This window comes from Hemiscyllium ocellatum, chromosome 3 (genome assembly GCF_020745735.1).
Source record: "Hemiscyllium ocellatum isolate sHemOce1 chromosome 3, sHemOce1.pat.X.cur, whole genome shotgun sequence".
NCBI classification, from domain to species: domain Eukaryota; kingdom Metazoa; phylum Chordata; class Chondrichthyes; order Orectolobiformes; family Hemiscylliidae; genus Hemiscyllium; species Hemiscyllium ocellatum.
Genome location: NC_083403.1, coordinates 13631996 through 13645301, shown reverse-complemented (window position 1 = coordinate 13645301; position 13306 = coordinate 13631996). Strand labels below are relative to the sequence as shown.

At 48.5% G+C, this 13306-nt stretch overlaps 1 protein-coding gene across 1 annotated transcript in view; it reads right to left on the bottom strand.

Moving 5' to 3' along the window:
• Positions 1–12703, bottom strand: part of parp1 (poly (ADP-ribose) polymerase 1) — a 64201-nt gene extending 51498 nt beyond the window's left edge. The window contains exons 1-4 of the mRNA XM_060848572.1: positions 12539–12703; positions 3752–3914; positions 1456–1571; positions 28–242 (exon numbers count right to left, since the gene is read on the bottom strand). Of these exons, the coding sequence (XP_060704555.1) occupies positions 28–242; positions 1456–1571; positions 3752–3914; positions 12539–12652 (608 nt within the window). The 5' untranslated portion in view covers positions 12653–12703. The remainder of the gene's footprint in view (positions 1–27; positions 243–1455; positions 1572–3751; positions 3915–12538) is intronic.
• Between the last annotated feature and the right edge of the window lie 603 nt (positions 12704–13306).

The following is a 13306-nucleotide window of genomic DNA, read 5'->3' as shown; positions in this document are numbered from 1 at the left end:
AATGGATACATGAATATTTATAAATACCCTTCACTCTTGACAGCTGGTAGTTGTTTCTTTAGTGCTGCCTTGTCTTCTGCGCTCAAAGTGCTGAAGCCCTTCAGCTGAGTGGCACTGTAGGTGGGCAGATAGCCCAGTTCTGCTCTGTTGGTCACGAAGCAGGCAGGATGGTACCAGCGATCGATCATCCCCAGCTGTGGCTTCTCCGGATCAATCATTTTCTTGGAGACACGGACAGTATCCTGTGTGTCGGAAACACAACAAGATGTTTAAAGCACAGTGAAATTGGAGGAAGCTGGGCGCTAGGCTCCTGTCTGTGCTAAATCAGCTGAAACATCCATTACCTCCACCACCCACGCTCAGCAGCAGCAGTGAGTACTATCTACAGGACGGACTGTGGAAATTCATCCAAAAGTCCTCAGACAGCACGTCCCAAACCCACAACCACTTCAATCTCAGAGGACAAGGGCAGCAGATACGTGGGAACACCACCACCTGAAGTTCCCCTCCAAGCCACTCACCATCCTGACTTGGAAATATATCGCCGTACCTTCACTGTCACTGGGTCCAAATCCTGGAATTCCAATCTCTTGGCATTGTGACTGTCCCTGCACACCCAGAAACTCTGACAGTTCAGGGTGCAGCTCATCATCGCCTTCCGCAGGGCAATGAGGAATCGGCAATGAACGCTGGTGAAGAAAACCATAATGGCTTCAACCTTGCCCCAATCCCAGAATGCCTCATCATGCTCTGGGCCTACACACACCTATCAGCCTTGAATATAAAGTGACTTCTCTGCAGTACAAACCATATCCTCAGAAAATATCAGTCTGCACTAATCACTGATGTCTGAATGAAACTGAGATTATTTTCTTCTTGCCTGCAGCATAACGTAACTTTAAAAATAACATAACGACAGACCAAATGCCAACTCCTGGATGGTACTGTTCTATATTTTGTATTGGAATGCTCCTGAAAAGTCCCTTGGAAGATTTTTAACTTTAACAGTGTATTACTATTTGTTACTGTTCCAACATCCAGACTGCATTATTATAACTAGGCCCCAATTTCCACATTGCTTTATTCTAACTAGGCCCCATAGCCAGACCACGTTATTCTTACTAGGCCTCAATATCCAGACCGCATTGTTCCAGCTAGGTCACGACTTCCAGTCCACCTCATTCTAATTAGGCCCCAAGATCCAGACCACGTCATTCTAACTAGACCGCAACATCCAGGCTACATAATTCTAAACCAGCCCCAGCAACCAAACTGTTATTCTAACTGGGCCCCAACATCCTGACTGTATTATTCTAACAAGGCCCCAAGAACCAAACTGTGCTATTCTAAGTATGCCCCAAAATCCAGCCTCCGTTATTCTAACTAGGCCCCAATTCCCGTGTTGGGCTGTTCTAACTCTTCAATGTTGGAAGTGATCATGTGATGTCCTCTCACCTTTTCTATTTTCTCACTGCAGCCTTTACAGGTGCTCCTGTTTGATTTAGCGTACTCCACTGCAAAGTCAATCAAGGTCTTCTCCCCTTTACTGTCTCCCTGCTCACCACCTTTTCCTGTGGGTTTGAGAAAGAACACATGAAGCAAAAAGATAGTGGAACCAACAATTCCCATATATTCTGCCAGAATCCACAAGTCTCCATGTTTTGGCCACTGTAGATTACTGCACAGACACAACCTACGCCTCATGGTCTCACCTGCTAATTGTTCTCTGGTGGAAAGCGAACCTAAGTTTGTTTATTAAAGAAGATCGAGAGGTGATTCGATAGAGGCACTCCTAATTAAAAATGGTTCTGTTAAAAGTATGGAAGGAGAACCCATTTCCAATGGCAGAAAGGTTGGTTGCCATGGCGAGGACCCAGATTCCAAGGCACAGGGAGAAGAACGAGAGGAACAGCTGCCTCCAAACACGGTGGGAGACAGGTTCAATAACAACCTTCCAAACAGAATTGGATAAATACCTGTAAGAGGGTTAACAATACAGGGTTGTAATGAAAAAGCAGGGAGGTCTTGTGGTGGAATGGGTAGCGTCCCTCCCTCTGAGCCAATCCCACACCGCCACTTACTGGCTGAATTGATTTTCGACCCGCAGGGTACACCTCAAGGCAGCTGGGAAAGGCCAGGGAGTCTCCTGGTCAGCCATTCCACAGAAACCAACAGGTCAGGTGAACTGGCCATGCTAAATTGTCCATAGTTATTAGGTGCATTAGTCAGAGGAGGATGGGTTACTCTTTGGAGGTTCAGTGTGGACTTGTTGGGCTGAAGGGCCTGTTTCCACACTGTAGGGAATCTAATCTAAAAGAAAAACCATTGCAGAATCTAGCCCAGAAGAGTAGACCAATCCAATGGAAGACCATGACCCAACCCGCAGATGGGAGGAAAGACAAACATACAGTCAAAGAGCAGGGGGAGTGAGACTAGTGGGAGAGTTTGGGAATAACAGGCTCAATGGCCTCCTATTTCTGTTGTTATTATTCTGTAACTATATGGGAAGGGTGTAAATGCAGGTTTAAACATGTCTCCCCACTGCCTGCACAAGGCACTGAGTAAAATAAATCTCAGTTTGTAACTTAGAATCAATCCACCAATGAGGCTGAGCCCAGAACCCAAGGGTCACAATATTGGAAACAGAACAAAATGGTGGGACAGGGAATGAAGCCACAGGCAGGAACAGAATGTCTGGTCCAAGGGTCTCAAAGGGAAGCCAGGGAGCTGGGGAATAATTACAAATAGCCCTTATCCTCCTCAGGCCCTGAGCATGGTCTGTGAAGTGGGCTGGACTGGGTATGGGAAATCTGGGCACCCTTATCCTGGGCCTGTCCCATGGAAATTCAGATAGCACTGCACTTAAAAAAGACAACTGATGATGTTTACTTCAGAAAAACTTAGCTTAATTTTGCATACTTGAAACATCATGGAAAGCCAAACGTCTTTTGATGTGATTGAAGTATGGTGTGCACCTCAGTATGATCAGATGTCCTGTGTGTAGGACAATGGGACTGATATCAGGGAGCTCAAAGGCAACAAACTGTTGAGACAAATATTTCACCGTTTAAATTACCGATCACTAAACGTGCTAACAGTGAGGAACCAGGAAAAAGCTCCCAAAATAGGGCGAGGTGTTCCATTTGTTTCAAAATCATGTGGATCAATCTACCATCTTGAACTATTTATCCAATTAAAATCTACCAAAGAATTAACATCCTCAACCTTCGTAAAACAACAAAACATTTCCAATAAAAAAATCAAGCGACCTAAATATAAAAGCCGGGGGGAGGGTGAAACACGAGCAGATTCTAGGAGGGAGATAACAGGTTCTGTCTTCATCCTAATTTAATTTAATTTATTTTGAAAGCTAAATCAACAGAGAGTAAAATGGAAAAAGCGAGAGGCCGAGTCGGTCAGGGATAAAAGACGATGATAGTGCAGGGAGTAGATTTGGAATTCCTGTCCCATTCTCCCCGTGTCTGTGTGGGTTTCCTCTGGGTGCTCCGGTTTCCACCCACAATCCAAAGATGTGCAGGTTAGGTGAACTGGCCATGCTAAATTGCCCGTAGTGTTCAGGGATGGGTAGATTAGGTGCATTAGTCAGGGGGAAATGTAGAGTAATAGGGGAATGGGTCTGGATGGGATACTCTTCAGAGGGTCAGTGCAGACTTGTTGGGCCAAATGGCCTGTTTTCACCCTGTCGGGATTCTATGATTCTAAATGTGGAAGCAATATTAAAAAAAGGTACCTCCTCCTGTCCCGCCGGTCTCGATGGCCTTTTTAATCTTCTCTTGGTCATCCCAGCGAAGGTCTGATAATCCGTCCACGTCCGAGGGGGACACCACCCGTGCTCGCTTCCAGAAGCAGGCGTAGTGGTGCCAGTGGGGCACCTTCCCATCAAACATCGGTGACTGTAGGGGAAGAGGTTTCACACGACAGTCAGACTGGGAGAACAGCCGCAGCAGGATTTGGGGGGGGGGGTGGGGGGGTGATGGCTGCAACTTGGGATCAGCGTTTCTCAACCAGTGGAGGCCCAGTCGAGTGTGGGTGGGGGGTGGGGGATGAGCACAGGAGGCCTTTTGAAAGGTGGCGAGAGTTGAGTCTTTCAGCATTTCTAGAGACGGGGGAACTGGGAAGAGGGAGTGCAAAGGCCGAGAGCAGTTAAGACCATAAGACATAGGAGTGGAAGTAAGGCCATTCGGCCCATCGAGTCCACTCCGCCATTCAATCGTGGCTGATGGGCATTTCAATTCCACTTACTAGTGTTCTCCCCGTAGCCCTTAATTCGTCGAGACAACAAGAATCTATCAATCTCTGCCTTGAAGACATTTAGCCTCCCGGCTTCCACCGCACTCTGCAGCAATGAATTCCACAGGCCCACCACTCTCTGGCTGAAGAAATGTCTCCGCATTTCTGTTCTGAACTGACCCCCTCTAATTTTAAGGCTGTCCTAGTCTCCTCGCCTAACGGAAACAATTTCCTAGCATTCACCCTTTCCAAGCCATGTATTATCTTGGATGTCTCTATTAAGTCTCCCCTTAATCTTCTAAACTCCAGTGAATACAATCCCAGGATCCTCAGCCGTTCCTCATATGTTAGACCAGTTCGATGGTAGGTAGCAGCAGTTGGAAATGAGCTCAGGATCCCACCACCCTCGGTGACATGGTGCTGTCAGGGACAGTTTCCGAGCCCCCCGCTCCTGACATTCCCGAGAAACAAAGCAATGTCAGATACAAACAAGGAAGAGCAGACCATTCGGCCCTTCGTGTCTGCTCCACCATTCAACATGATCATGGCCGATCCTCGGTCTCAACGTCCCACATTCTCTCCATACCCTTTCAGCCTTAAACTTTAAAAAATTAAAATCAATCTCAGACTTGAGTATATTCAGTGATTTGGTCTCTACAGTCTTCTGTGGGACAGAATTTGACGGGTTCACTGCTGAGGGAAGACATTTGCCCTCATCTCCTACCCTGTATTCTGAGACTACATTCCCTCGTTCTAGACTCCAGACGATGCAGAAGGTTGAACACAGGCACCTACAGATTCAAGAGCAGCTTCTTCCCTGCCGTTATTAGACTAATGAATGGCCTCTAACTTCAAATAAAGTTGATCTTGCCCAGTACATGTCCCGTGTGATGAAATCTGTATGTCTTGCTCTAAGATTCTGTTCACCCTATGATCTGTACTACTGCTCACAAACAAAGCTTTTCACTGTACTGAGACACACATGACAACAAATCAAATCAAAACGTTTAGTTAATACAGGCCCAGTGACCAACGTCTCATCACACGACAGTCCTGTTATCCCCATTATCAACCCGATGATTCTCCACTGCATCCTGTCTCTTCCCAAGGATATACTTTCTCAGATTGTAGACTACAGTACTCTCGACCTGGTCTCACTAAAACCCCACGTAGCTGCAGTAAGACGTCCCTCCTTCTGAACTCAAATCATCTTGCAATGCACACCAGTACGGAGGAACCTCGATTATCCCAATGACATGGACGGGGAATATGTTTGGATAATCTAACACCAGAAAACACTGTTTAGCCAAGCATTGGGACGTTCCAAAATTCGGATAATCGAATGCTGGATAATTGAGGTTCCTCTGCATACCGTTTGACATTCTAACTGCTCCCTGCATTTACCTGTCTCCTTTCACTGACTAATGACAGTCCGATTGCTTTGTACATCCATACTTTCCTGTGCATCACTATTTAAATAATTCTCTTCCTTTCCAATTTTCACACTGGATTATACAGCTTCACATTTAGCGATGCCATCTTGCATCTGCCACCTGTTTGCTCGCTCACTCAATGTGTTTAAATCACCTTGAAGCCTTCTTCCATCCTTCTCCTCACTCTCAATCCTGTGCAATTCTGTAATGTTAGCTAACCTGAAAATTTGCCATTTAGTTCCCTCAGCTAGGTCAGTTATAAGTTGTGAGTAGCTGGGGTGCAAGCACTGATCCTTACAGTATTCCATTAACCTCTGCCTTTCACTCAGAAAATAACCCATTTATTCCCAGGTAGCTTCCGAGCTGTGAAGCAATTCTCCATCCAGGCCAACACATTATTCTCAATACCACGTCCCTTAACTTTGCCCAGTAACCTCTCTTGTGGGACTTCTATCAAAACTCTTCTGAAAGTCCCAATGTACCACACCCACTGGTTCTCCCTCATCTACTCTACAAGTTACATCCCTAGTAGGCAGCCTGGAGAATTAAAACATGGATGAAGGAGGGAAGAAGAGTAATGATTACTGACATGGAGGTGGCTCAAAGCACTGTACAGACCAATGGATGGTGTCAGTGTTGCAAAAGCAACAGCCAAGCAGCACTCAGCAAGGCCACAGACTAAGCAAGTGGTTTGGCTAGCTGAAAGAAGACCGAGGGTGGTGGTTGATGGGAAACGTTCATCCTGGAATTCACATACTAGTGGCGTACTGCAAGGCTCTGTTTTGGGTCCACTGCTGTTTGTCATCTTCATCAACGACCTGGATGATGATGGGTTAGTACGTTTGCGGATGACACTAAAGTCGGTGGAGTTGTGGACAGCGTCAAAGGTTACAGAGGGACAGAGATAAGCTGCAGAACTGGGCTGAAAGGTGGCAAATGGAGTTTAATGCGGACAAGTGTGAGGGGGTGATTCACTTTGGAAGGAGTAACAGGAATGCACAATACTGGGCTAATGGTAAGATTGTTGGTAGTGTAGATGAGCAGAGAGATCTCAGTGTCCATGTACACAGATCCTTGAAAGTTGCCACACAGGTTAATAGGGCTGCAGTGGGTTAGCTGTTCTTGGTAGAGGGACTGAGTTTTGGAGCCATGATGTCATGCTGCATCTGTACAAACCTCTGGTGCAGCCACGTTTGGAGTATTGCATCTAGTTCTGGTCACTGCATTATAGGAAGGATGTGGAAGCTCTGGAAAGGGTTCAGAGGAGATTTACCCGGATGTTGTCTGGTATGGACGGAAGGTCTGATGAGGAAAGGCTGAGAAACCGGAGCCTGTTTTCGTTAGAGAGAAGTTTGAGAGGTGACTTAATAGAGACATACAAGATGATCAGAGAATTAGATAGAGTGGACAGTGAGGGCCTTTTTCCTCAGATGGAGATGGCTAGCGCAAGGGGACATAGCTTTAAATTGAGGGGTGGTAGATATAGGACAGATGTCAGAGGTAGTTACTTTTACTCAGAGAGTAGTAGGGGCGTGGAATGCCCTGCCTGCAACAGTAGCAGACTCGCCAACTTTAAGGGCATTTAAATGGGCATTGGATAAACATCTGGATGATAATGGAATAATGTACGTTAGATGGGCTTCAGATTGGTTTCACACATCGGTGCAACATTGAGGGCCGAAGGGCCTGTACTGCACTGTAATGTTCTGTGTTCTATGTTAACAGAGTAACACTGACTAACTGACAATAAATACTGGTAGACAGGGAGCAAAAATCCCCTGTTTCAAAGTAACTCTGTGGGATTTCCGACATTCACGTGTGTGTGTGTGTGTGTGTGTGAGAGAGAGAAAAGTGTGCACGAGACATCACACGAGAGACTGTGTGTGTGTCTGTCTGAGTGAGCATGTGAGAGGGAGTGTGCGCATGCATGAGAGAGAGAGCACACGCATGACAGAGAGCTCGGACATGTGTATGAGAGAGGGAGGGAGCACTTACATGACAGAGAGAGCGGGCATGTGTATGAGAGAGAGGGAGCACATACATGACAGGGGAGAGCGGGCATGCATATGTGAGAGAGAAGTAGCGCACGCATGAGAGCGCGCGCGGGCATGTGTATGAGAGAGGGAGGGAGCACATGCATGACAGAGAGCACAAGCATGTGTATGAGAGAGGGGGAGCACACGCATGACGGGGGAGAGAGCGCGGGCATGTGTATGAGAGAGAGGGAGTACACACATAACAGAGAGTGGGCATGTGTATGAGAGAGGTAGCGCACGCTTGACAGAGAGAGTGGGCATGTGTGAGAGAGAGACCGCATGCATGTGCAAGAGGGAGCACGCATGGGTGTGACAGAGAGAGAGGGAGCATGCTTGTGTGAGCGCACGTGCGTGTGAGAGAGAGAGAAAAAGAATTCAATGCCTCATCTTAGTGAACAACACCTCCAACTGTGCAGCACTCCCACAGCACTGCATTGGGAATGTCAGCTGGGATTACACTCTCCACTACCTGGAATGAGGTTTGAATCCATGCCTTTCCAACTGAGAGGCTGCCCATTCAGAAAAGTTGGAATTCTAGCTGCTGAACAGATTTCAGACAGAGGACTCCTTTTAAGTAAGTTAAGCTTATGGCAGGGGAAGAAATAGCGGGGCGGGTCGACAGATGGAGAGTGGTCTGGGACCTGATCTTTTTACCCAAAGATTCGGTTCATCCAGTCTGCCACGTTTTCATGTCCGAGTCAATCTCATGAAATCAAAGACAGGGCATGAATTATTCAAAGTAGTACACTGTGTGATCTCGTTACATCAGAACAAGGGCTTCCTCTGTATCCAGGTCACGCCAGGCCATCCATTATCGGATCAACCCTCAGCCTAACTTCTCCCTCACAAAATGGCTACGACATGAAACGTCTCATTCTGAGGAAACGCAGCACATGGACTGGCTGATCAGCTCAGTCACACAACTAACCTCAAACAAATATTGTCGTGGCCTCTGCTTTTGTCAGTAACTCAGGAGCCTTAATGTGTTTCCCCTGAAGGACAAATCTCACAACCACCACCAACAGTCTGGCTGAGTGCCACCCAAATGCCAAGTCCTTTCTGCAGAAGGATACAAGCCTCGAGGAGACTGAACACAGCGGGGAAATCTGCTCTGTCACAGTTTCTTCAATCTATCCCCATCTGGGCAAGAAGTCTTGTATTTCACTTCTGTGCTCCCTCCAACGCGTTCCCATCTTTCCTATAATGTGGTGTATGATCAGCGTTCAAATGAAGTATGCAAGTAGGTGACATTAGCTCAAAGCTGAAGCAGTAAATTCTGCTCCCACTAGCAACAACAACCTGCATTTACAGCGAATCTTTACCACAGCTGAACGTCCAAACAAACCCCAGGGTTCACATTCACACAATGGGCGCAGAGAAATGAAACAATTAGCTAGCTAAGGTGCTGCAGGGTGGCTCAGTGGTTAGCACTGCTGCCTCACAGCACCAGGGACCTGGGTTCAATTGCAGCCTCGGGTAACCAGCTGTCACATTTTCCCCGTGTCTGAGAGTTTCCTCCGGGTGCTCCGGTTTCCTCCCATAATCCTAAGATGTGTAGGTTTGGCGAGTTGGCCGTGCTAAATTGTCCCATAGTGTTCAGGGATGTGTAGGCTTAGTGCACTCGTCTGGGGTAAATGTAGGGGCATGGGTCTGGGTGGGTTATTCTTCGGAGGGTCGGTGTGGACTTGTTGGGCTGAAGGGCCTGTTTCCACACTGTAGGGATTCTACGAAAAGGTAGTCAAACAGAAAGGGAGAGAGTTAGAGGGATTTCAGCCACCGAGTACATCAACAGGAGCAGGCTGTTTGGTCCATCGAGCCTACCTAGCCATTTAATGGCTGATCAGACATTCCCCACACCCACTTTCCAACCCTTTCCCCATAACCCCCAATTCCTCGACTGATCAAGGATCTCAGCATTTGATATCCACAAGGACCCTGTCCCCAGAAGGACATTGTCTCGGTGGTAAAGACTCCATGACCCTCTAAGTGAATATATTCCTCCTCATACCAGTCTTAAATTGGTGCCCCTTTCTCCTGAGACTGTGCCCTCTGATCCTAGACTCTCCTATGAGGGGAAACATCCTCTCAGCATTGACCCTTAAGAATCTGATATGTTTAGCGAGGGGGGGGTTCAGAACCTGAATTATGTTATGCCTCACACACAGCGAGCAACGGAGGTAAAAACTCAGCGAAATGTTCGGACCTTCAGGTGGGACTGCAGCCACGGGCTCAATGGCCTTTGGGTTGGATGATCAGACATCTTGGTCCTGAAGAACAACGCAGGCTCAGGGGGGGATTACTTAAATGGCTGACTCCTGCTCCCATTTGCCTGTATGTAGATTTACACTCTCTTCTTTCAATCCACTCTACTGTATTTGCTGCTCACGCTGTGGTTTCCTCTCCGCTGGGGCCTGCTTTGCAGACACCTCTGTTTGTCTGTGAGCACGATCCCGAGGTTCCTGCGGCCATTTTAACTCCCCACCTTGCTCCCACAGTGACACCTCCAGCTCCTGCCCTTTGTTTCAATGTTCAACTTGGCACCTTAAGAGACTTCCACACTCCACAATCTCGGAACGTAAATCCTGTCTCTCTCCCTCCCGCTCCCGTTTCCTTTCCTGGTGTCGGCCTGAGTCCCCACTCCACTCAATTTGCTTTCCGAAGACGATTGTCCACAATTCTCTTTCACTGCCCCATTATCACTCCCTTTGGCTCTGAATCACTGAAAGACGGGTCATCTGGCGTTCCCCGTCCTGTGCCCCATCACGTTCCACCCAGAGCCTGAAAACCTTGTGTTATATTAGTCAGAGAGGAATGGGTCTGGGTGGGTTACTCTTTGGAAGGTCACTCTTCAGAGGGTCGGTGTGGACTTGTTGGGCCGAAGGGCCTATTTCCACACAACAGGGAATCTAATCTTACCTAGCTCTGATCAAACGCTGACCTGTGGTTATTATCTGAGACCTATAGGGAGAGGCTGAATAGGCTGGGGGTAAAAAGTGAGGTCTGCAGATGCTGGAGATCAGAGCTGAAAATGTGTTGCTGGTTAAAGCACAGCAGGTCAGGCAGCATCCAAGGAACAGGAAATTCGACGTTTCGGGCCGGAGCCCTTCATCAGGAATGAGGAGAGGGTGCCAGGCAGGCTAAGATAAAAGGTAGGGAGGAGGGACTTGGGGGAGGGGCGATGGAGATGTGATAGGTGGAAGGAGGTCAAGGTGAGGGTGATAGGCCGGAGTGGGGTGGGGGCGGAGAGGTCAGGAAGAGGATTGCAGGTTAGGAGGGCGGTGCTGAGTTCAAGGGAATCGACTGAGACAAGGTGGGGGAAAGGGAAATGAGGAAACTGGAGAAATCTGAGTTCAAAAGCTGAATAGGCTGGGTCTATTTTCCCATCGGAGGCTGAGTGGTCACCTTATAGAAGTGTATAAAATCACAAGTAGCATGGACAGATTGAGTAGTCAAGTTCTTTTCCCAAAGGGTAGGGGAGTCCAAAACTAGAGGGCATAGGTTTCAGGTGAGAGGGGAAAGATTTAAAAAGGATTGAAAAGGCAATGTTTTTAAGCAGAGGCTAGTGGCTGTATGGAATGAATGCCCAGGAAAGGTGGAGGAGACTTAATGAGGGCTGATGAAGAGCTTATGCCCGAAACGTCAATTCTCCTGTTCCTTGGACACTGCCTGACCTGCTGCGCTTTTCCAGCACCACACTCTCGAGATTGGCACAATTACAACATTTAAAAGGCATCTGGATGGGGACATGATTGGAAGGGTTTAGATGGATATAGGCCAAAAGCTGGCAAATGGGACCAGATTAGGATATCTGGTCAGTGGGACTGAGATGGACTGACCATGCTGTGTATATCTTCCTGACTTGCTGAGCACGTCTTGATTTTGTATCTCAGACAAGCATTCCTGATGAAGGGTTTATGCTCGAAACGTCGAATTCTCTATTCCTGAGATGCTGCCTGGCCTGCTGTGCTTTGACCAGCAACACATTTTCAGCTTTGCATCTCAGACCTCAAACTCCCAGTGATATTGTTTTGCTTTTAACAGTACACTTTGTATTCCCCTGCAATATTCCCGACCCCTCCGTCCACTTGCATGGTCTGAGCCACAAAACTCCAGGTTCAAGTCCCAGCTGATCCAGATGTGCATCAACAATATTTCTGAATTTTAAAAAAAATCTGAAAATCCCCCTCGGATTCTGTCCGGGCAGTGAACCGTGCAAGAACTTGTGCCAAGGAAAATGCAAGTGGACTGCAAGATTTCACCAGGGGAACGACCACTCTTGAGCTGTGGATGCTGTTTGATCTCCAGTTTGCTGTTTTCAGTACAGATTTCAGCATCTGCAGCAATTTCCTGCTAACACTCTGAGCACATGTTAGAGTTCAGTCTGCAAGGTGGAGATGGGGATTTTGCAATTACCCAGCTATGCACTGGAAAACCACGCTTTCCTTTTTAATATTTAACTGCTGGAATGAGTACATTCCAAAGAGCATCAGGCAGAATGGGAGTTGCAAGGATTGTTTTTCTCACCCCCCTACCCCCAATGAATAATGCAGGTTGCAGGCAGGCCTGCCTTCCAGTGAGTCATCAGCAAAATGCAGGCACGCTGATTAAAAGAGGGGGGACGGGGGATGCAAAACGTGCAATGGTCAGAAACCTTCAGAAACAAGATAAAAACCGATGCATTTGCAAAAGGAGGAGGATGCATCCCACCCCGACCCCCCAGAGTTGGCTGAACCTGCAGCACGAGGCCTGCATGCTGCAGCCCGGGAGACAAGGGCAGCTACCTGGCCCCCGCCCAGGTTCACACAGCGGCCCGCTCACCTGCACCATGATGGCCAGCCGCAGCGACTCCTTGGCGATGCTCTCGCCGCATTTCTTGCAGGAGGCCCGTCCGCTCTTCGCGTACTCCGCCTTGAAGAGCTTCTCCTCGGCCATGGCGGCGCGGGACGGCGTCTGCACGGCTCCCGCCGGGAGGAGGCAGCACCGGCACCGCGCGGGAAGGGGGCGGGGCAGGGGGAAAGGGGGGCGGGACACGCCACGGCGTGATTGACAGGGGCACGTGGGCACTCAGTGATTGACAGGAGCACGTGGGCACTGTGTGATTGACAGGAGCACGTGGGCACTCAGTGATTGACAGGAGCACGTGGGTACTGTGTGATTGACAGGAGCACGTGGGCACTGTGTGATTGACAGGAACACGTGGGCACTCAGTGATTGACAGGAGCACGTGGGCACTGTGTGATTGACAGGGGCACGTGGGCACTGTGTGATTGACCGGAGCTCGTGGACACTGTGATTGACAGGGGCACGTGGGCACTCAGTGATTGACAGGAGCACATGGGCACTGTGTGATTGACCGGAGCTCGTGGGTACTGTGTGATTGACAGGAGCACGTGGGCACTGTGTGATTGACAGGGGCACATGGGCACTCAGTGATTGACAGGGGCACGTGGACACTGTGTGATTGACAGGGGCACGTGGACACTGTGTGATTGACCGGAGCTCGTGGGTACTGTGTGATTGACAGGAGCACGTGGGCACTGTGTGATTGACAGGGGCACATGGGCACTCAGTGATTGACAGGAACAC